The 25,033-nt window shown below is 38.6% G+C and overlaps 1 protein-coding gene across 1 annotated transcript in view; it reads left to right on the top strand.

Annotated features, from left to right (window-relative positions):
• Positions 1-5,203: 5,203 nt before the first annotated feature.
• Positions 5,204-25,033, top strand: part of Aqr (aquarius intron-binding spliceosomal factor) — an 80,913-nt gene continuing 61,083 nt past the window's right edge. Inside the window, exons 1-8 of the mRNA XM_041679115.1 lie at positions 5,204-5,452; positions 9,290-9,346; positions 11,435-11,475; positions 14,827-14,862; positions 16,968-17,088; positions 20,928-21,068; positions 22,348-22,416; positions 23,701-23,801. Of these exons, the coding sequence (XP_041535049.1) occupies positions 5,378-5,452; positions 9,290-9,346; positions 11,435-11,475; positions 14,827-14,862; positions 16,968-17,088; positions 20,928-21,068; positions 22,348-22,416; positions 23,701-23,801 (641 nt within the window). The 5' untranslated portion in view covers positions 5,204-5,377. The remainder of the gene's footprint in view (positions 5,453-9,289; positions 9,347-11,434; positions 11,476-14,826; positions 14,863-16,967; positions 17,089-20,927; positions 21,069-22,347; positions 22,417-23,700; positions 23,802-25,033) is intronic.

The following is a 25,033-nucleotide window of genomic DNA, read 5'->3' as shown; positions in this document are numbered from 1 at the left end:
AAGGCACCTTGGCAAAGATATCTTCATAGTGTAAAGAATTCTGAAACATGTCACACTAGCCCTCACCTCTTTTTTTCACATTTTTTATTGATTTTATTGAGCAATACATTTTTCTCTGCGTCCTTTCCTTCCTCTCCCCTCCCCTTCAACTCTCTCCCATGGTCCCCATGCTCCCAATTTACTCAGGAGATCTTGTCTTTTTCTACTTCCCATGTAGATTAGATCCATGTTTGTCTCTCTTAGGATCCTTTTTGTTGTCTAGGTTCTCCAGGATTGTGAATTGTAAGCTGGTTTTCTTTGCTTTATGTCTAAAAGCCATAAAAATGAGTACATATGATATTTGTCTTTCTGGGTCTGGGTTACATCACTCAATATGATGTTTTCTAGATCCATCCATTTGCCTGCAGATTTCAAGATTAGACTCACCTCTTGAAGGTTCACTCACCTTCTAAAGCACTGAGCTTGAGGACCTGCTATTAACACTAAGTCTTAGGGGGATATTCCAGGTCTATACTATTGTCACTGTTGGTAGTAACCACAGTCATCAAGCTTTCGTGTTAATTGGTTTTGTTAGAAGTATTGATGACTGCACTACACAACAGGATTTGTAACTCATTAGATTTGAACCCACAATTACATTTACATAAGTTAGTGTTTTGAGAAAACACTTTTTTAAATATAGAAGTTAATAAAAATGGAGTGTATCTCTTTCCAACTTAATACAGTATCTGGAAAACACATTCTCAGATGCAGCTTGGTATAGAAGAAAAAAAAAGCTATTGAAGAGTTTACTGCAAGCATTTAATATTCAGATATTTTTATTTTCTTTTTACTGAGAAGACACCTATAAGATGCAGTGCAGGCAGCACAGAGATTCCTGAAGCAAGTCAAATGATTTCAAACGAAACATGTCTGCATATATTGTATTTTTATATTCTCATGCAAAATGTCTAGGAGTGTGTGCATGGGTGGAGGAGTTGACTTGCGGAGTTCATCTTGGGAAGCCAGTGGTGTAGAAGACTGAAGAGGGGACTGGGAGGACATCGGGTCCCTTGTAGTCTCAGTTCCCTTCCCTGGGTTAGGAAATGGTTTGGCAGTCTTTGTGCTCATCAACAGGCGGGAACAGGGAGGGCACAGTGACAGTATGGAGGCAGCTGCCCACCCGCCTCACTGCTGCACCGCCCTTGGGGCAAACTTTGCCTTGGCGTGTGCTGAGCCTGTATATGGCTGTGCTAAGGAGACAGCACTTGTTGGGCCAAACAGTATACTTTTTGTCTGTAACCTCATTTAGATTCTCACATATACTTTCAGAGGATGAATTTGCCTTAAATTATGTTGAGATCAAAGCCAAATCAAGTGCACTCCAAACCCCACTCACAGATGTCTGTCCTTTCTCGTCATCTTTCTTAGAATGTTCCTTTGCTTCTTTCTTTCCCCCTACTGGAAACTTCAATTGTCCCTTTTCCCTAATGTCTAGTGTAAACAGAGACTGTACTTTTGTTTCCCCATGATCCAGACCCAAATAATCACACAAAAACCTTATTAATTGCAATGCCGTTTGGCCAGTGCCTCAGGCATATTCATAGCTAGCTCTTATATCTTAAATGAACCTAGTTCTATTAATCTGTATATTGCCACAAGGCTGTGGCTTACCGATAAGGTTCTGGCATCTTTCTCCTTTAGAAGCTACATGGTGTCTTCCTGACTCTGTGTTCTTTCTCCCTGCATTCTGTTTAGTTTCCCACCTACCTGTATTCTTCCCTGACTTAGGCCAAAATAGTTTCTTTATCAGCCAATAATAACAAAAAAACATATTCATAACATACAGAGGAGATCCCACATCATCTAGTTTTTTTACTTCCCCATTGATTCTTTTACCTCTAAATAACACGTTTTAAAAGCCAATGTTTTTTTTATAAGATGCTTTTGACTGTAACTAATGGGTCACCTGCCTCAAATTACTTTAACAATAAGACTAACTGGCTTCCATGACTTGAAATCCACTGACTAGATTACTGGAGAGCTGTCCAATCATGTTCTTGAATCGATTCTGCTTCCTTCTATCTGCTCCGCCTTTCATGGTGACATACTATTTTCCATATGATTCTTTAATGTTTTGTAATGTACCTCAGCTTCCTTCATGGGAGGGGGAGTAGGGTGGCATATGAATGAGAGATCCTACTCACAAGAGCAGAGTAACTTTCTCAAAAATCTTAGCAAAGCTCACCTCTGCCATCTCCTTCCAAGGCATGTTTATGAACCAACTGCAGACATAGACAGGGGAGGTAAGATTGAGTCCATCTGTACTAACATTACATATATGAAGATGATATGGAAACTGATGAAATTTGAGGGCATATTTTGGAGAAAATAAAAAAGATAGCGAACACCATCCTTGTACCTACCTTAAAAACAGGGTTGGGAGTGGGGATATAGTTCATCGTATAAAAGGATTTGCTGAGCAAGCATGAGGATTTGAGTTAAGATTTCCAGCACCCACAATAGCCGGGCATATATCTGTGTAGCTCCTGCATTGAGGGTGTGAGTGGAGAGAGGTAGGTCCTGGGGGCTAACTCACTGGTCAGCCAGTGTAGCTCAAACAGCAAACTCCAGATTCCATGAGAGAGACTATCTCAAAGAATAGGTAGAACACAATAGAGAAAGACACCTGATATGGACCGCTGGCCTTCACATGCACCTGTATGGGCACAGCACGCACCCTCACATACACAGGACACAGACAACACATGCAAGCATGCAGGGGCTGGTGATGAAGACTGTTATTCTGACCACTGTCATCCTTCACCCTTCTTACTTTATTATCAGAACTGGTGGAGTATATTACATCCCTACTGCCTCCTTTGCCTCTTCACTCATTCAGTTCTTAGCCGTATATTGTCTGGTATCCCTACTTCCCACTATAATTTTGAAATTGGCCTTCCCGATAGTTACTGAATGAGTGTTGCTAGTTATAGTGACATCTCTCCAGGACTAGATTTGGGGCAGACTGAGTCTAGTTGCTGCCCATCAGTCAGGCTGGATCTCTCCAAACCTGTTAGCATATTCCATCTCTCATTTGAGTCACCCAGATTGGCTCTGGGGAAAGCACTGACTTAATTAAGGAGGTGGCCAGAGTGCATGATTGCACTTAATTCAGATTGCAGAAGGAAACGGTACACGCAGAGATTCTCCGCATTAGTGCTGTGACCTAATCATCAAGTCAGAACGGAATCGGAAGAGTCAAAGCCTAAGAGTCACAGAGAAATGGACCAGAGCCCTCACAAATGCCTGCCTGATGTCTATGTTGGCACTAGTCCTTTTAGATACTCCTATAAACAGACTTGACTTTAAAGCCAACTTTTATTTTTTCCTACAGCAACAAAATATCCCAATTATATCAGTAGAAGTCTTTTAATTGCCTCATTCCTGGTCTTTGTGGTATTCTCGTCCTCTTATCACACGAAGTACTTAACACCAATGGCATCCTTGCTTTTGAAGACCTTTCCTGACTCCAGGGTGTGTTTTTTTATTATTATTATTTAAGAATATATTATAGGAGATGTGGTAGCGGCAGGGAAGTATAGAGATCAATTTCAGATGATCAAGATTCATCATCAAAGCCATTAGAAAACCTGCACTACAATTTTATAGGTGCTACATTTGGAGATAAGGTGTCAGTGGTTATTTTACATTCAGATTCCTTTGCATTTAAAATTGTAAGCTTGTAAATTTTTAGCTATACCCCTAGAAATAAAGAGTAAAATATGGAGTGGCAAAAACTACCTTATGTACTTTATCTCCAGACCCACAGCTAATGTTTTTCAAACTATTAATTTTGGGTAGGGCACTACATATCATAAAATTAGAAGAGAGAGAATGAGTTGCTAGTCTCTGAAGTAATAAGAGCGGCGGGGCTGCGTCCCTGGCACCCGGCCACCTCCACGGCTAGCTTTACCCGAAATAATTACACGGAAGCTGTATTCTTTTAAACACTGCTTGGCCCTTTAGCTCTAGCCCTTACTGGCTAATTCTGATATCCCGATCATCTCTAATAATCTTTGGGCACTGGTCTTACCGGGAAGATTCTAGCCTACGTCCATCCTGGGTCGTAGCTTCATCGCATGCATCTGCCCAGGAGCCGGGAGCATGGCGTCTCTCTGAGGCGTCTGGGGAAAGATGAACAAACACACTTATCATAGGACTTAACCATCTAGTGTGTTATTTCAGAGGAAATGTGTCTCTCCATAATGGCTAAGAATCGCTTGTAGAGGATTTGTTTATAGCAGTCTAGAACTAGCAGCAATTTCAATATCTAGCAACAGATTACTAAATTCATGAACTGTGCTGTCTGAAAAAAATTAATTTATTTAGCAATAAAATTGGATCAGTGACTGATACGAGCAACAACACAGATGCATCTCAAAATAATTTTGGGTGAACAAAGAAAAAGGCATATTCTAAAATTTATGTACAATAGTCTCTTTTCCCAAAAAATTTACATAAAACTTAAATAAAATTCTCTAATGAACAGTGACACAGAGGATCAGTATTGACAGAAGGCTGAATGAGATGTGATGTAAGGTTGAGAGCCCAAGGGCACATAGTAACTTTTGAGGGCATTGGACAATTTCATTGTCATGATTTTGGTGATGCTTTAAAAGATACACAACCATTTCAAAATGTATCAAGTTTTACACTCTGTGTTTATTGAATGACAATCAATACTTCTAGACAGCTGTTAAGGCCGCAGAATGCCTTGAATGAGTATGGTTTTTATACTACGTTTTTCTTTTTCTTTCTTTCTTTTTTTTTTTTTTTGTTTTGTTTTGTTTTGTTTTTTCGAGACAGGGTTTCTCTGTGGTTTTGGAGCCTGTCCTGGAACTAGCTCTTGTAGACCAGGCTGGTCTCGAACTCACAGAGATCCGCCTGTCTCTGCCTCCCAAGTGCTGGGATTAAAGGCGTGCACCACCACCGCCCGGCTACTACGTCTTTCTTTAGCATCCAAAGAAACTCAAAATCCTATTCTTCCAACTCCCACCTTTACTAACCGTGACCAACACCATACCCTAATTCCGCACGCTGGGTGTTATCTATCCACCTTCCATTAGGGGGCGATAAAGAAACAGGTAAAAGCAGTTGGCTTTCTAGCTAGGGCTTAACGCTTGCCCTAACTTCCGGGCCTACTAGTTCTGCTTCCGGGGGAACGCCGGGATTCTCTCACAGGTTCCCAGAGGAACTGTGAGGTCTCAGAGTGTCCTGGCCGGGCGCTTTCTGCAGCTCGGGGCTAGACATCACGACGGCTGCTTGAAAGCTTTCTGGTGTCCCCACTGCGAGCGCGGGCCTCTGGTCTGCACCGGAGCCGCAGGCGACTGGTGCGATGGCGGCCCCTGCGCAACCCAAGAAAATCGTGGCCCCCACGGTGTCCCAGATCAATGCGGAGTTCGTCACCCAGGTGAGCCCCGGCGGGTCTGCCTGTGTGAGCGGGGAGGAAGCATGGCCAGGTCCTGGGATTGTCTTTGATTTCTCGTGTACGTGCCCGTTACTAGTTAAATATTGGAAATGCCACGCAGAAAGAGTCCGCTCCGCGTTGACAGAAAAGAGACTGCAAAACTTGTGTTTGAATAGAATTTTGTTAATTTGACAAGACCCCCTCTACAAGTAGATCCGTCTATGAACGTTAATTATTTCTGGAGCTTTGATTTGGAGACAGCAAAACCAATCCTGGGCCTTCAATCTTTCCCGCTCATGTTAGTTCTTTAGAAATTATTCTTTAGTAGGTTCATGAGTAAGTGCGGAAGTTTTTAAGCCCACCCGCTTCTCTCCAGTCTCAGCAGATTTGTCAGGGCAGAATCCTAGAAGCTGTTTCATTCACTTAGCCCTTGCGTGACGACGTGCTAACTTGTCAGTTTCTGGACCTCTCTCCCCCTCCACTCTAAGGCTTCTGATCTGACATATTTCCTCCTGTTCTCCTGCAGTCCGTTCTTCAGGTTGCTTCAGAGTGCACTTGGGGGTAAAGCTGCCTCATCAACGGTTTTGATTGCCCCAGGGATAATGACTGAAAGCTTTGAAAGTGCTGTGCTTTCACTTAAAAGTGTCCTTGCTCATGCCCCTCCCGTTCTCACTTTAAGCTTTCCCCACTATAAGCTTCAGTGACTTAAATGCGCCATGGTAACTCCTATCTGACTTTCTAGACATTGTTCCCGCTCGTCGGAATCCCAATTTAACCTGTTTTCTTTACATCACATTAGAGAGGCTATTCCTGACATCTTAAACTCCATTAAAGTTCAGTGCAGATGAGCAGCTAACTTGAGAGAGAACAAGGAAACAGTGCGGGCAATGTCAAGTGCTGATGTGAAGTTTGAATGTAAAGAGAGCTACAGGGGCTGGAATATATGAACTGAGAGGGAAAATGGATTAGGAGTGACAGTACATTCCTTTAATTCCCTACAAGTGAGAGGTGACGACCAGAGGAATGGGAGTTCAAGGCCAGCCTTGTCTACATCGCAGGTTCGAGGCCAGCATAGGGTATGTGAGACCCTGTCCCAAATATCAACAGCCGAAACCAAACAAAGAAAAAGGCAGAGAATTACCAGTAGAAGAGGAGTATGAGGCCATATATGGGGACTAGCTCATGTATAATTTGAGAGGACAAATAGGTTTGGATTTTCTTCTATATCCAGTGGCTTTGCATTGCAACCTGGTGAATGGTATTGTTAGAATATCGCCTTACCAAAATATGGATATTAGGTGGGGATAAGGGAGCAAAAGTAGTTCTAGGGATAGCAATAGTGTTAGTATACAGAATAGATGAGAGATTGGAGAGCCTCAGCTGTTCAAGTTAAAAGGCTGGTTATGGTCTCAAGTTGACACAGTTTGACTTGGTCATAGATTGTGGAGGAAAGATATTAATTAAGAATGCCTTGAACAGCTGCGTGGATGTTTTGGCATATACTGAAATGGAAAAGGTTGGTTGCTTTGGCATATCAAAAGTACAGTCTTGACTATGTTAACTATGATATGCATTTAGTTGTGTATATTGAAAGAGCTCTTGAATATGAGGATAAAGCATATTGATATTAACTCAGATACCAAATTGAAACTGTAGGATGGAATGGGGTGTGTGGAGAAAATCATTTATTTATAAGCATCGTATTATTCTGTCATGTGTTAGCTTGTGAGAGTTGAGCTAGAAACCGGTTGTTTATTCTCCATGTACTCCTGGACACCTGCATTATATTAGACACGTGGAGCGTGTTTAATATGTATTTGGAATGAGTGGACAAGTCAGTCCATGAACAGATGGATGCGGTCATTGAGAAGTATTGAGAAGAAGGAGGATTGAGTGGTAATGATAACAAGAATTATTGTCTGGGACTTGCCATGTGCTATTTGTCTAAGCTGCAAAAAAAGGTTATCCTTGCATTCACTGAGTCTGTGATCTTTGGAAGAAGATCTGGAGAAACTGAAAGTTTAATATGCAAAATGCCAGAGTAGAAATGTAAAGGAAGTGATTTGAAGACATAATTTAAATTGCTTGTATTTGTCTAAGGGTTTTGCCAAAGGGGTGACCTCAAAGTGTGGAAATCTGCCATGGGTAAGTGATGTGTTGGGGTTAGATGCATGACCTCTTCTGTGAGTTGATTTCTGAGCCTCTGATACCTGCCCAGGAAGGGTTCTGTCTTGTGTATTAAACAAATGATCAAGAAGTTAAAGCATAGCTAAGTTCTGACTCTGTGACCTTGCATCATCATTATTATTATTATTATTATTATTATTTTCTCTTTTTACTTTCCCTTATATCTTCTTGTGATATTTCTCCTGAGCAGTTTGTGCTGTCCTGGTTGTACTAAGTTGAGAGTGGAGAGATCAGCCTTGGCTTCATTTGTTCCTTTTCCTTTTTTTTTTATTATTATTTATTATGTACACAACATTCTGCCTCCATGTATGCCTGCACACCACAAGAGGGCACCTGATCTCATTATAGATGGCTGTGAGCCACCAAGTGGTTGCTGGGAGTTGAACTCAGGACCTCTGGAAGAGCAGCCAGGCTCTTAACCTCTGAGCCATCTCTCCAGCACCTGTTCATTTATCTTTTCATATGTGTATTTGTCTATCTATATAGCAGACATTTAAGTACCACCAGTATGCAAGACAATGCAGTTACCTCCTCATAAATCTATTGAATCTTTGTGCTTGCTAGAGTTTCTTCTTTGTTTGTGTTTTTTGAGGCAGGGTTTCTCTGTGTAACAGCCCTAGTTGCCCTGGAACTTGCTCTGTAGGCCAGACTGTCCTCGAACTCACAGAGATCCACCTGCCTCTGCCTCCCTAGTGCTGGGATTAAAGGCGTGCTCCACCACCACCTGACGAGTTTCCATTTTTTAAAAGGATTTTATTTGGTTTAAAAAAAATCAGTATGAAGTGTTCAGGTTTTTAATTTTTATTTTTATGTGCCGGGTGAAGTGGTGTGCGTGCGTACGTGCGTGCGTGCGTGCGTGCGTGCGTGCGTGTGTGTGTGTGTGTGTGTATGTGTGGTGACCTATGGAGAACAGAAGAGGCCCTCAGATCCCCCAGAATGGGAGTTGGAGGGAGTTGTAAGACACCCAGCATGTTAATCGGGTTGAAACCCAGGTCCTCTGAAAGACCAAGTAAGTGCTCTTAATTGCTGAGCCATTTCTCCACTCCTAGTCCACAGTTCTTGACATGTGTACAGTCCATTTCAATTTCTGGAGAGATTATGTATCTGTATTCAAATTTCTACGTGAAATTTAACCTACTAAATATAAAACACCAACTTTTATATCCTCTGAATAACTAGCCTTTATACTGTAGTTTCTTAAAGATTTGGTCTACGTATGTCTGGGTATATAGTAATCATTTAAAGGTTTATTTCTTTACATATCAACTTTCCTGAAGATTTTGGAACTGGTTTTTAATACTTACCCAGCTGTTGACTAACTAATCATAGGCAGCTAACTAAATCTTTTGAGCCCTTGGATTTCTTTATGAATAATCCAAAAACATTTTTACTTTGATTATAAACAAACCATACTGTTTGCCAGGGGTTTCAGAAAAGAGATGAATCTGTTGGAATCTGTTATTTATTGTGTTGGGGCCAAGGATGATATCTAAATTGTATGCTTATATGGTACCTTTAAAACTGCCCAGTGCCCTAATCCTACATCTGCTTTGTTAAGAAACAACAGCTTTGCATTGAGTGACCTGTCTAAGTGGTTCAGTGGTGTGGATCTGGAATTTAATGTTTCTGCTGTTTGTTTGAATGTTTTTGCAGTTAGCATGTAAATACTGGGCTCCTCACATCAAGAAGAAATCACCTTTTGATATAAAAGTAAGTAGTTTTGTCTTCCAACATACTTGCACACAGTTATACTTTTGATATTTACTTTTAAGGATTAATTCAACAAAAGCTTTCAGTACATTTTTTGAAGTTGAAAATACTGTTTTTCATTATCAAACTAATAATTGCTTATGTTAGAAATTTTAGAGTCTTTAGAAGTTATGCATAATAACATAAAATTCATTACCTAGAGATAATATTAATGCTATCACTTTCTTTTATTTCCTTTAATCCTTTCCAGAAATATGTCTGTGTAATGATTTCCCCACTGTGGATTCTTAGATTATTTTAAATATTTTATTATTACAGATGAGCATGCAACAAATATTTTTGTAAATATATGGAAAAATTTATATTGAAGTTTTGGCTGTTCATTAAGAATAGAATCTTTAGTTTCCCGACGATTTCACATTGCTAGACTGTGGCAAAGGAGTCTTAAGGAAGGAGAGAGTGGACACTGTCTTGTCTAGAGTAGATGACTAAGGACAGGACCATTCGATGGACTTAAGGATGGAGAGAGTGGACACTGTCTTGTCTAGAATAGATGACTAAAGACAGCACTGTGCAGGGGACTTACAGTGTCATCAAAGCAATTGTCAAAAAAAAAAAAATGAGCTACATGCCAGCTAACTGGAGGGTTCTTCTTGGAAGTGTCCTAAAATGCCAAGCCTGCCCGTGGAGTGTGTGCCGACACTGCAAAGCACAAAACAAGTGATGCCGACTCAGGCCTTAATCTCTGACTGTGTGGATTGAGTTGTGATGCTTTAGGTGGCTTTGTTAAAGCCACACTTAACATAAAATCATACTGCATCATTTGAGGCTCAACATTTTATTTGTAAATGTATTTTTGTTTTACTAGTAGTCATATTTTACTCAGGAAGATATTCATGGATACAGAGCACATGATTTAATTTTAATCATCAACAGAGTAACCTGATCTCAATACATGGTGTTTGTTTATTTTTACTTTTTGTGTTAGGATCAGGAGTCTTTAGAGTAATTTTCCATTAATAACAAATACCATGCCGTTACTACCAGATTGATTGAATTGGATCTAGTTACATTAAGCTTTTCTTGAGATTCAAATTCATATCTCAGTCATTTTACTTTATGTTAGATAGTTCTAGGTGAAATTATATATGCCCATTCAGAATAATTTTACTATTTGTTTATATTTAAAACTCATAATTTAATTTTCATAAAAAATAGTGATAGAGAATTCTACCTAGTTCAGACTAGACTTACCCCATCGCCTCTCATCCTCTGCCCATAAACATTTGATATATACACTTTGAGCATATAAGAAACATTAACAGTTACACAGCAGTACACCAGCATCAAAACGCTCTTTACTACCCTTAACAACTGTACTGTGTTTCTATGGTGACTGTAGCTCAAAGTTGACCACATTTCAAAGTTATATTAGACATTTGCATGCCCTGTCTTATTCATGCAACCTTTTATAGTAGTCATTATTTCTGGTCCTTTTATATCAGATGAAGAAACTGACATTAGACAAGTCAGGCACTTGTGGTAGGATCACAGGCTCCAATAGTGATGGTTTAAGGCAGAACTTAGAACTCCAGAGCCTGACTTCTATGTACCCTGACTCAGCTGACTAGAAATTGTGATATTATCGTATCATTTGGATAGTAGGATGTAGCAGTTACCATTTGTTTCTATAATGCCCTCACACTTTTAACTTACTTTCCAGCTGATTTGGGGGAAGCTGTTATGACTTTTAGAGTCTAATAGCATCTAAAATCATTTAAAATTAAGTTTCAAAAACATGACTCTATGAGGTTTGTTTGTCTAGAAATGTTATAAACACATCCTGTTTAAAGAGTATTTTAGAGCTGTGTATTTATGTGGATGGATTTTATTATTTCTCTAGTTTACTTTCTTTTACTTTATATTTGAGAAATAATGTCATTGCTAAAAAGTCTCTATTTAAATATTTGATCTTTCTTAAAGCAAATTATTTTATAATAAATAATTGAGTCAGTAATTGAAAGCTGTCAGTTTAGATTGAAAAGCAAGGTGCTTGATACATTAAACATTTTTATACTTTTGGAACAGGTAATTGAAGAGATATATGAAAAGGAGATCGTCAAATCAAGGTAGGAATGAGTAATTGTGGTACCTTGGGATTATGTAGACCATGTGGAATGTGTCTGAGTGTCTGGTTCTGCTCTTAGCTTGCAAAGGATCTTTTTATTTTCTGTACTGCTCATTGGGGTGTTGATGGCAAGAATGTTTCTATGCTGGTATTTATGAGTCATCTATTACCTCTGTGTCTTCTCGTTCAGGGTTCAATCAGAGGGATTAAACCCCACACAGTTAATTTGGTTTTTAAAGACCAAGGTAGGTAGGTAGATAGATAGATAGATAGATAGAGCATAGATTTATTTCAAGTTCACTAATAATTTTCTTATTATTTCTAATAAATCTTCTGAAAAACACTCTTAAAATTATAAAACTATGATGTAAATTCAAAATAGTTATTATATATACACTGCATAAAACCAAGGCATAATTAGTTATTTTTTAATTGTATATATAAAGGAGTGATTAAGCCTTTCTTTCCTGTTCCTGTTCACAGTGTCTTCAGCTTTGTGTGGGGTTTCTAGCTTCCCTGCCCCACCTCACACAGAAGGGTTTAGACACTGCAATCGCTCATGGGAGGCTTGAAAAGAAATTAACCATGTAGATTGGTCATCTTTCCACATATTTACTTGTAGATATTTATGCCCTGTTAATTTTTTTGTTTGTTTTTGTTTATTAAGACAGGGTTTTTCTGTAGCTTTAGAGCCTGTTCTGGAATTCGCTCTATAGACCAGGCTGGCCTCGAATTTACAGGGATCTGCCTGCTTCTGCCACTTGAATATTGGGATTAAAGGCTTCTGCCACCAACTGCCCAGCCTCAGTTATTATTGTTAAAAAATAGTTGTCCAAATGTTGTAATTTTATAATTGGTTTTTAGATAAAGTCTCGTAGAGCACAAGGCTGGCCTTGAACTTGTGATCCTGCAGTCTTGGCTCCTAAGTGTTGGGATTACACTTGTGTGCCACCATGCATGCTCAAATTTTGTAGAATTTTTTGCTTGTTTTTTTTTATTTTTTTATGTGTTTAAGTCTTAAAAAAGTAAATTTCACTAAATAATTTGAAAGCAAAAATAAGGCAGCGTCAAAGTAGGGCAGTGGTTTTAATGGGTTGTTTGTGAGCCTGTTTAGAATTTTTTATGACATAAATCACAAAATATATTTAAATCTTTAAATGAACAGTGTGTTAGACTAGTGCCTGAAGACATTATTTTGCTGAGCAATGTGTCATCTTCAGTATCTAGGGAATGCTCGATGTAATGTAATTTTATTAATGGTTATAATGCACTGCCAAAATAGACTGCTTATAGTCATAAGAACCTTTGAATATCATAGTACTCATAAGTTATTCAGATCTTAATATTCTTATCTAAAAATAGATTTTTCTGAGATCTCAAAATTAATCTTAAAAGCCCTTTGCCTAGTCACATGGTTTGCATGCTTTATTGCACAATTCATTCGTTTTTGCTCTTTCTTGCAGTGTCAGATTGGAAAGCTTCTCTTACTATATTTTTATGCAACTTCTGTTTAAAGCAGGAGTCATTACTGCTTGAGTGTTTGCTGTGTGCTGGCTTTGCTCTAAGTGTGTTGCATACAGAGTGCATTTCCCCCACCCCAAACTTTGAGGTACTATTCCTGCAATTCCTGCATATGGTTGAGGAGCTTGCTTTTAGGTATTGCCTAGTAGTTGAGGCACTGACCTATTTCCTTGGCTCTTATCCAATACTTTGTTCTTTAATAGGAATAGCATCCATTTTCTTCTAGATCGATTAATTTATACCCCTTGGCATTATTCTTAATCCTGTTATGAATCCACCAGGTAGGTTTTGTGGTGGAAAAATAAAAATAACTTAACAAATACTTTATTTGCCACTTTGTATTTATCTTTATTTGAAACGTACAAATTTTTATATTGAGTCGTGACACTGACAGGATATAGTATACCCTTTAGATTATATTTCCACAAAGAAAACTTGAATTTTGTCAGTACTCTAGAAGACACTGTTTATTTCTTCCTTTAACATCTTAATTCATAAGTGAAAAATAAATAAAAAATAATTGCTATAGTCTTGCTTTTTTATTTTTTATTTTTTTAACTTTAAATCAACAGACTTGGGCCAGGCTGATGCCTCACCAGGTGAAACACTTGCCACACAGACCTGGAGGCTTAAGTTCAATCCCTGGAACCAACTCCATAAAGTTGTCTCCTGACCTCCACGTACACTGTATGTGTGTCCACACATGCAGATCACACATTCATATGACAGAGCCCTTTTTAGCATTTGAAAATAAATTGTTTTCTTTATATAGTTTTCAGATGTGGTTGTGAGGGTGCTGTACAACTCCAAACTCCATGTTTTAGTACAACTACATCCTGGAAGGATGTACGATAATAAGACAATTTCCATGTCTGCCTACCGTTTCTTTATCAGCTGCATGTGATCGCCGATGGCATCAATGGACCTAGTTTGTTATACACAATTGTCCAACTGTGGATGAACATATGAAATGTGTGTTGTTTTGAGCACAGTGTCATGCTTACTGTATGTTGTCGGTCCATATTGGTAACTTAGAAAAATACAAACCCTTCTTGGTATTTATATTTGTAGCTTTTTCTATCCCCAAAACTCTTCCGATCTGGTATCTATTGCCTAGGGTGGTTTTCTTCTCTTATACATACACCTTTAGTTAAGCCGCCGCTCCGGAGTATGTCTCTTAAGGTGTCACATCTGCTCTGTAGCCTTCCCGAACTGTAGAAGCTAATGTTTTCTCATTGTTTCTCCAGCTTTTTGCCTTTGTACAGTAAAAGCATTCATTTCATCCTTGCTAATGTTTTGTGACAGTGTAGTTGGTAAAACTGTTTAAGTGATCAGAATACAGTAGAATAGGATTTTGGCAGGGTAAGAGTCTCCTAGGGAGTTATAAATCTAATTTTCAAATCTGAAAACTACCACCTAGTGGCAGTGTTCTGGTGTTGGTACTTTATTCCCAATATTAGAAAATAATTAAAACAAAATCAGCCTCTGGAGCAGTACTTTGTAAAGCTTCTTTTATCCATGTAAAGCCACATACTTCTATTATAAAGAAGAGTATAATATAGAGAGATACCTAGTATTCCCCACAGTGAAGACTCAGAAGTGTGTGGGACATCTGATTTCTGCATCTGGGACATTGGTAGCTATATCTGTGAGATGAGAGCATTAGTGCTTGTGAAGTTGACCTGTGCACTCTTTTGGCCTTTGTGATCTGATGTTATAAAATCTGATGCATCATTTAATTTGATTACAAAAGATTCCAAATGAATGAGGATTGGGATCTCTGAAATATTTTTGTTTTCTATTTCAAAGTTGGTTCTTTTTATGTTTTTAGGTTTGCCATCAGGAAAATAATGCTGTTGGAATTTAGGTGAGTGAAAAGGCATTGCATGGAAGATGGCCTGTGAGTAAAGGCTCCCTTTGCAGCAACGAAAATACTTCTGTAGCCTTCAGGAAGAGCTCATGGATTCAGGTTGCATTTAGCACGTACAAGGCTGTGGTTTGATTCCCAATAGCAAATAAAATCTAAATTCATGACTATTTATATTTTTGTGATGGTCTAATTTGATTTTTTTTGTTTTTTTGAGAGATAACCCTATTATCAGGGTAACTTTTATTTTGAGATGGTCTTCACTAGTTACACGTGGTCTGTGGGAATAAATCAGGATTTACTCTGGAACTTCTTTCTCAGCTGAAATTTTGTGAATAAGACACCATTGTTCAAACCTACCTACTGCTATGTAAATGTTTCAAACACTAGAAAATGTAACCTTTTTCCAGATTGCTAAACATTACTCATGTTCAGCATGTGTCATATCTCTAACCCATATCCCTAGCCCAAGAACAGGTTTGGTTTTTTTGTTTGTTTGTTTTGGTTTCTTGTTTTGTTTTATTTTGTTTTTGAGAAAAGCTCTCTCCAAGCTATGGTGTCTTTAATCCCAGCATTTTGGAAGCAGAGGCTGGATGGACAGCCTGATCTACAGACTGAATTCCAAAACAGTCAAAGCTATACAGAGAAATCCTGTCTTAGAGAGACAGACAGAAAGACAGAGAAAGAGAATCTCTCTATGTACTTTTGGCTGTCCTGGAACTCACTTTATAGACCAAGCTTACCTAGAACTCGCCTCTATTCCTGAGTGCTAAGATTAAAAGTGTGCGCCACCATGCCTTGCTTACATACAACTTTTGATTATGAAGGTGTAAGAAGATAGGCTATATCTAGTTTGGCTAGTATGTAAAAACGAAAACAGAAGTACTGTTCAGCATGCTTGTGAACATGTCTTAAGCTGAACAGTGCTAAATGTTTTATATACACATCACTCATAGTCACTCTGAAATTGAGGCATTATCCTCTAATTGCTGGACAAACAGAAGTCACAGGTGTTTTCAAAATAATGTAATTAAGTGGTTGGTAGATGTGGGATATCTGTGTCTGATGCCAAAGCTCAAAGCACTGTCTAACTTATGTTTGGAAAGTCAGAAATACTTAAAGTAATTTACTCATCTATCCATAAGACTATGGTAAGAATTTTTAGTACCGAGAGGGGAAAATGTCAATTAACTTGGAAACTGAATTACCTTTTTGGGTTTTTTTGTTTGTTTGTTTGTTTGTTTGTTTTTCAAGACAGGGCTTCTCTATAGCTTTGGAGCCTGTCCTGGAACTAGCTCTTTTAAACCAGGCTGGCCTTGAACTCACAGAGATCTGCCTGCCTCTCCTGAGTGCTGGGATTAAAGGTGTGCATCACCACCGCCCAGCGAATTACCTTTTAAATTATGCTTTATGAAGCCTCTTTTTGACAACGTGTTATAAGTCATTTTTTCTGAGAATCATTTTAGTTTATAGTTAATATTTGTGGAGTGGTTTTACTTTCACTTGTGTGAGCCTTCAGGTTAGGGAGTATTCAGAGTTGGTTGATGAGTGGATGAGTGGATTCTCTTGTTACCATGACAAAGTACTTGTCATGCCATTTAAGAAAGGAAGGGTTTGGTTTAACTCACAGATGAAGGTACAGTTGTTCACTCTTGGTAGAGGAGGCATGGAGGTAAAAGCAGCTGTAGTTCTGGTCACCATTGCCTCCACTGTCAGGAAACGGGGAAGTGAGGACTGGTGCTCAGCACACTTTGTACTTTTTCTTTTTTCATTCAGTCCAAGATGTCTACATTCCTCATTTAATATCTCTGTGAACATTCTCACAGACACACCAAAACGTATGTCTCTTAGGTGATTCTAAATTTACTCAAGTTACCAATAAAGATTTGAACATAACCATCCATTGACATCTTCTTGCTTAGGAGTGCAGTCTGTCATTCATGGAGCCATGGTTTCTAGATGTAAGGTTACAGAAGAAGCACCGGTGTGGAGTACAGGGAACCCTGTGAAAGATGTAGAAATAATCTTCTTTTCAGGTGCCGTATGCAGTACAATGCCTGTGATAACTAATGAAATATTCTGTGCAACTTTTTATCTCCTTACAGTCAATATCTTGAAAATTACCTCTGGATGAATTATTCTCCAGAAGTTTCCAGCAAGGCCTATTTAATGTCCATCTGCTGTATGGTGAATGAGAAGTTCAGAGAAAATGTCCCAGCCTGGGAGGTAAACACAAAATTGAGTTATTTCACAGCTCTCACTCTGGCCCCCTTAAGCATTACAGAGTAGCAGAATCTTCCTGATAGCAGCTATCCCTAAGCTTAGGGTGGGAGATCACCCAATAGTAAAGCACTAGGAGACAAAGAATGGATGTTTGAGAGGTCCTCTTAGCTTTCTTCTGATTGTAGTACTTGCAGCTGGTTTTCTAGGACTTAAATAATAAGAATGTAGAGTTGTTTTTCTGTGTGATTGAAACGGGGACTGACATTTGGAGCTGGCAAAGCACAAGTTGTATTGGGAGCTCTAGGAGATGATGTGTGAAAGCTGATGTGTGCTGCGCTGTATTTGCAGTTTAGTCTCCTGACCTCCTTTCCAGCCTGGGACTTCTTTTGCCATGTGGAAATTACTAACGAGCTAACCGTTTCTTTTACGGCTCAACAGAGTCTAACTCGGAATGTAGATTTTCTTTTTTAATGAAGAAAAAAATAGTAGTTGTCATCTATTTCGATGAAGTGGTTTCCGAAGTGAGGAATTGTTTAAGATTAAGTTAGTTAGAATTGTTAAGATTAAAACATGGACATTTCTCTCAAATACTGACTGTATCCCAGGGCACATTTGAGCTCAGGTTAAACTATGGCTCCTGAGATTTGCCAGAAAAAAACCAGTTTAATCATTTTGAGCCAAGTTGGAAACAAGCTTTATTTAAATATTAAATACTGACCAAGATAGACTTTGGTCAGGACCATTTGCTGGGACTTCCATCTGATTGGCCTCTAGACACATGTTGCAGAGCTACTTAATGACAAACCCATACAGTCGCCATACTTTCCCCTAAGGCTTTTGCTGTTGTTTTCTAAGAACTACAGCTCCCAGAATCCCAGGAAGTTACCTGGTTCTTGGGCAGGTAGGGCTTACAGGTTAACCTAAGGTGTTACAAGATATCCTAGGGATCTCAGGAAATTGCTTCAAATGATTATAGAAAGGAAGAGAGAATTTTTTTAAGCCAGATAGTAATTTTGCCAATTGATAAAATATAGAGACCACTTTAGTGATTAGAGTTTGAAATAAAGGAATAACAGGGCAGGAATTCCTCTGTTTTACACAAAAATGCATTCTAGAACCCTAGTAAATATCACTTCAGATGACAGTACCTATAAACACATACGCACACACACTTTACTATGGAGTAGCATATAAATATATATATATATATATATATATATATATATGAACTCATATCTCTCTCCCTCTTTATATACACACACACACTTTCTATACACACACACACATACTTTTCTATGGAGTAACATATAAATATATATATATATCATACATCTCTTTCTATATATATATATATACATATATACACACACATTCTTTCTTTACACACACACATTCCTATAGAGTAGTATATGAATTTATATGTGTGTATTTATGCACACATATCTCTTTATATATATACACATACATACATATATACACACACATTATTTCTCTACACATACACACTTTCCTATGTAGTAATTAGGATAAAGTTCCATCTATAAATTGGGCAGTGTAAGAGTTCAACAGTGACTAATAGAATTATTCTATACTAGTCTTAAATTGTCAGGATCACTTTTGTAATGTGTAGTGATTATTACAGAAAATAAGGGTTAAGTGAAATCAGTCTGCTCAATGAGAAGGCAGAGTGTCTAGTGGGCACATAGCTTATGTAGACTGTGGGCCAGGGTGTGGTCAGTCCAGGCCACAAGAGCACTGGTTCATCATATTCCTTAGGACAGTGTATTGTTGAAAATAAATGAATTGTTTCTTTCTAGAATTTTCCCTTTAATAATTTTAGAGTGTAGACGATACAGGTAACTGAAATCGAAGAAAAACAATATGGATAAAATGCTACTGTCATAGATTCAGAGGACATATAAGATTTAGAAATAATAAACTGATTGGTTTTGATAATTGATGTAGCATTAAGGAAGTGTACTAATTTTCAATAACTTACCAAACTTAGGCAACTGAAAATAGGTGATGGTACCATTTACTGTAAAGGAATAGAGGAATTGAAGAAACTGTGGACTTTTTTAGTTTAAATGTTAGAGTTTAAATTACCTTTTTAATCTGGTAGTAAAACTGATAAATGTAAAGATTAGGTGATGAGGAGATCAGGAATGAAGATGTACCTTTTTAAAAACAAAACAAAACAAAAACCTTTATTTTATGTGCACTGGTGTGAAGGTGTCAGATCCCCTGGAACTGCAGTTACACACAGGTGTGAGCTGCCATGTGGGTGCTGGGAATTGAACCGAGGACCTCTGGAAGAGCAGTCAGTGCTCTTAACCCCTGAGCCATCTCTCCAGCCCCCTGAAGATGTATCTTTAGAATCATGAGCATAGGATAATGTGAGTTGGGGAAGAACAATGGACCAGAACTTGAGATACAAACTTCTGTTGTAGTAAGTTAACTACAGTAACAAGCAGCTCAGGAGCTAGGATGTAGTTCAGTGGTAGAGCACTTTCTTAGCATGCAAAGTCCTGGAAGGAGAAAGAAACAGAGGATAAGGGTCATTTGGACTTAACTGCCATTAGTATCATGGGAACTGTTGGTAGAGGTTGGTTTAGGGAAGAAAACGGAAACAACTAGAATAGCCAAACATCTCTTTCACTTATGTGTGGCAATAAGTAGCAAGGCCTTGAATATATTTATGTTATTTGCATTCTAAGTGTCAAGAACTTGTATAGAGCAGGAGAAATAGAGATTAACTACAGCATGAAAACCATAGGTTTTCTCAAAGATGTAGTTGTTTTGTTCAAATTAAAGGAATGAAAATATTCCAAAATCTTCTTTTTTTTTATTGAAAAAAAAAAGAAATTCCCGCCTCCTCCCAGCCTCCCATTTCCCTCCCCCTCCTCCCACTCTTCTCCTCCTCCCCCCACTCCTCTCCCCCTCCCTCTCCAGTCCGAAGAGCAGTCAGGGTTCCCTGCCCTGTGGAAAGTCCAAGGTCCTCCCCCCTCCATCCAGGTCTAGGAAGGTGAACATCCATACTGGCTAGGCTCCCACAAAGCCAGAACATGAAGTAGGATCAAAACCCAGTGCCATTGTCTTTGGCTTCTCATCAGCCCTCATTGTCCGCCATGTTCAAAGAGTCCGGTTTTATCCCATGCTTTTTCAGTCCCAGTCCAGCTGGCCTTGGTGAGCTCCCAATAGATCAGCCCCACTGTCTCAGTGAGAGAATAAACCTTTATCTAAGTACATAAGAATAAGTAAGAGAATTGAAGTCATTATTCTGTTAGCTTTAGGTCTCTCATAGCCCTGTCAAAAAAGTTCTATTTGACCTACTATCATATGCATTACTTCTCTAGTCACATATACAATAATCATGTAATGATTTAATTTTTTTTTTTGATTTTGTGTTTTTTTCTTTTTTGAGGCAGGGTTTCTCTGTAGCTTTGGAGCCTATCCTGGAACTAGCTCTTGTAGTCCAGGCTTGCCTCAAACTCACAAAGATCTGCTTGCTTCTGCCTCCTGAGTGCTGGGATTAAAGGCATGCACCACCACTGCCCAGCTGGTTTAATTTTGTTAATATATTTCTAAAACACCCACCAGCACTTCTTTAAGAAAGAAAAATGCAAACAAGAGCTCTAAGTGAATTATTTGTTAGTTTTTTGTTTGTTAGTTTTTTGCGACAGGGTTTCTCTGTGTAGCTCTGACTGTTTTGGAACTCACTCTGTAGACCAGGCTGACCTGAAACTCAGAGACCCACTTGCCTCTGTCTTCCAAGTGCTGGGATTAAAGTGTGCACCATCCCACCCTCCACCCCGGCTCAAAGTGAACTTTTATTCTTTCAGACCTTTAAGAAGAAGCCAGACCACTTCCCGTTCTTTTTTAAGTGCATCTTGAAAGCAGCATTGGCTGAGACTGATGGCGAGTTCTCCCTCCATGAACAGACCGTCCTCCTGCTCTTCCTGGATCATTGCTTCAATAGCTTGGTAAATTTACTTTCCATTCAATTCTGCAACTTTCCATATTCTTCTAGAGTAAGTTGAGATGACACCTGACTCGGGCCATAACCTTTATGCTTGTTTCTGTTTAAAGACATGCTACTTAATATATTATTTTGATTATCTATAAGCTCTCCATCATCAGCACTGTTATTAAATGCAATTTATCTAACACACATGTTTTCTATGTAAGACACGTGGCAGGGCTGGTCAGTGGTGGCTCATGCCTTTAATCCCAGCATTCGGGAGTCTGAAGCAGGCAGATCTCTGTAAGTTCGAAGCCAGCCTGGTCTACAAGAGCTAGTTCCAGGACAGGCTCCAAAGTTACAGAGAAACCTTGTCTCGGGGGGGGGGGGGGGGGTGCACAACGACACACATGTAAGGGCTGGAGAGATGCATGGTTAAGAGCCTTTGGTGTTCTTCCAGTGGACCCGAGTTCTCTTCCCATTACTACATGTAGGGCTACTTATAATTAATTGTCTATAACTCCAGGGGATTTGGGGCCTCTTCTGGCATTCTCAGGTGCACACACACACAAATAATAAATCTAAAAGAAGACAGGGCAGTGTATTGAGTATATTATAACTATGAGCTTCAGATAGTATTTCAGCCTTGTTTTGGGGATCCATAATAAAAGGATTAAATCACAAACAAGATACAATAATCAAAATGTAACACTACATCTCAGAAAAGACACTTGCTAGTGTATGATAACTGGAACTGAAGCAGAGAGGTAACAGCCTCAGGGGAGTTAGGTACCTGGGGAAACTTAAACTTGCTGCTGTTTTGTGTTCTTTGTGATTACTGCAGGAAGTATTAATCTAGGGGTTTCAAATACATTTTTGTTAATAAATGAGTTTTTTTATATGAAATCTGCAAATAATGGAAACTGCCATTTTAAATATTGATTTTTTTTTTTAAAGATTGATTTTGTATATGTGTGTGTGCCATGTGTATGTGGGTACCAACAGAGGCCAGAAAAGGATGGCAGATATCCTGGAGTTGGAGTTACACACTGTTGTGATCCTCTCAAGATGCATGCTGGGAGCCAAACCCTGGTCCTCTCTAAAAGCAGCAATTGCTCTTAACCATCTCTAGTCCCTTGTTGAACTTCTAAGTAGTAAAATATCACCAATTTTAAAGTGTTGATGACATGTTTTTCTTCCAAGACTTTAAAAGGAAATAAACTATATATAAGAACTTAGGTAAAAATACTGGAATATATATATATATATATATAAACTTGTTTTCTTCATGCTTTGAACAGGAAGTAGACTTGATAAGGAGTCAAGTACAGCAGCTTATCTCCCTCCCTATGTGGATGGGCTTGCAGCCTGTAAGTACCTATTCCAGAATGCTCTCCATGTGTCTGTCACATGTCATGTGGTTTCAGACTGAGTGGCTTTAACATGAACACAAAACTGTGTCAGCTAAAATCTACTTTCCTTCTTAGGATTTTATTGTGTATTAACTTATTGTAAATGTAGCTTTTACAGTTTTAAGGAATGTTGCATGCATCCTAATGTATGCTCCACTTAATTTTTAATATTGTAAAGTGAAATGAGGGGCCATTTATTGAACTTGAAGAGAAAGAGGATAATTTAGTAAAGTGTGATTGTTATCCTTCCGTATGTATTTGGACGAGGCTAAATGTAAACTTGAATTTTATTTATTTCCAGGCTTAGGATGTGTATACAGCTATAGAAGGTCTGGATCATGTTTAATATTAGCTATCTCTGCCTTTCCATTAACTTTTTATTAAATGATGTGTATGTAATAGATTAGCATATCTTCTGTATCAACTGAAAGCTACCAGGTTTAAGTAAGTGTAAAGCTTTATGCAACATTCTATTTCCTGCGTGAGTCTCTGTACACAGCCAGGTATGCAGGCCAATCAATCATCTGTACCAGTTGACTGAGACCGATAAAATAATACTATAGTACCAGTTACAGATAGAGTGAGACACGCAGAAACAAAACTAGCTTGACAAGTGGTGAGTACCACAGGAGAAGGTGTGCTCATGTGGGCACTTGTTGTCTCTTTTGTTTCTTTGATGAGATGGGATCTTTACCTGGACCTTGCTTTTTTTTTTTTTTTTTTTTTAATCAGTGCTGAGCATATTGGTATACCATGCTCGGCCTTGCTCAACCATTTACTACTTATTTCCATTTGGCAGGGCCTATCCTCTGCCCTGACCCCAGCATTGGGGGTTGAACCCAGAGATTTGTCATCCTAAGCAAAGCATATATCACCAAGATACATATCCAACCTTGACAGTTATTTTTGTGTTCATCATTGGAGACTTGGATTTTATTTCAGTGATAATGCTTATAAGCATTCGTGCTTATATTTTTCAGCCTTAAATTCTTAATTTTAGAAATAAATTATTGAACTTATAATAATGATTATTAAAGGTAGTTTCTTCTATCTTATTTTTATTAAAAATACAGAATTGAATAATAATTGAATACAATTCATTCCTTAGTTTTCACACTTCATCTTATTATTTTCAGGTGATCCCATGTCATCATATATTAAGGGACTAGCTAATGGTCAATCTAAGTATCCTCATAAATATTAGTGTTATTGATTGTTGTATATATCATATTTCTCTTTTAGGCACGATTGGAATTAGAATTAAAAAAGACACCAAAGCTAAGAAAATTCTGGAACTTGATTAAAAAGAATGATGAAAAGATGGACCCAGAAGCAAGAGAGCAGTATGTGGGCAAAACTTTCTTCCCCATTAGGCATTGGATCACAACACTGCCTAATTTATTGCCTGCTTTCTTCTTGTAATGCTATTATAAATTGTTAATAAATGCTTTCATTTAGATTATTATGAGTATTTTTACAGAGATCTGCAATGTGCACATGTGTGTGCTCAGAGGCCAGAGACTGATGTTAGGTATTTTTCTCTATTGCTCTCTGCCTCATTTTTTTGAGTAAGGTCTGTCACTGAATGTATAGCCACCTCCCTGGATCCTCATGTCTCTACCTCTCACCACTGGTATTACAGATGCACAGCCTCATGCAAGGCTTTTTCCATGGGTGCTAGGGACCCAAGCTCAGGTCTTCAAGGTTGTTGTAAAACTACTACTTTACTGATTGATCCATCTCCCCTTCCTAAGTAGACTGTGATCACTCCCCTTACTTTGCATTTCTGGTAGGAGCATTTGCAACTATCCAATACCTGATGTGTTTGTCAGTTGATGGTCAATTCAGAAAGCAGTAGGAATTGGATTTTTAGACTAATGTTTAATTAGTAATTAAACATTATGATACTCTCACTGTATTTGGTACTGTAAACATATTAAGATATAAAGTTGCTTCTGTCAATTTAGCTACATTAGTTTTTGTTTGTTTGTTTTTGTTATTCTTTTTTGACAGAGTTTCACTATGTATCTCACTCTGGCTAGCCTGAAACTTTCCATGTAGACCAAGCTGGCCTTGAATTCACAGAAATTCTCCTACTTCTGCTTCCTGAGTACAGAGATTAATGGCATATACCACCATGCCTGGTTAAATATGAGATTTTTAAAAGTGGTGTGTGTATGTGCGTGCGTGTGTGTGTGTGTGTGCGTGTGTGTGTGTGTGTGTGTGTGTCGCCTGCATCTATGTAGGTGCAGCACATGCATTCATTGCTATTAGAGGCCAGAAGAGTGCATCAGATCTGGAACTGGAGTTACAAGTGGTTGTGAACTATCATGTAGGTGCCAGGAACTGAACCCCAGTTCAGCTGGAAGAGCAGCAAGTGTTCTTAACAGCTAAGCCGTTTCTCCAGCACCTAAACGTTAGACTTTTAAGACAGCATAGATGCAATTTTGAACCATTCTATGCAGTCTTGGCCCTGAATTTAAATGGAAGCTTAAAGTAACTGGAGGAGGTGCTTAATAGGCAAATCAGGTCAGTAATGAGGCTGTTCCTTTCTTCCTGTGTGTTTACAAAGAGA

The sequence above is a fragment of the Microtus oregoni genome, unplaced genomic scaffold (genome assembly GCF_018167655.1).
Source record: "Microtus oregoni isolate MIOR12 unplaced genomic scaffold, Mior012 000031F_ref0000149, whole genome shotgun sequence".
NCBI lineage: Eukaryota > Metazoa > Chordata > Mammalia > Rodentia > Cricetidae > Microtus > Microtus oregoni.
The sequence above is the reverse complement of the archived record's forward strand: the minus strand, read 5'-3'. Positions and strand labels throughout refer to the sequence as shown.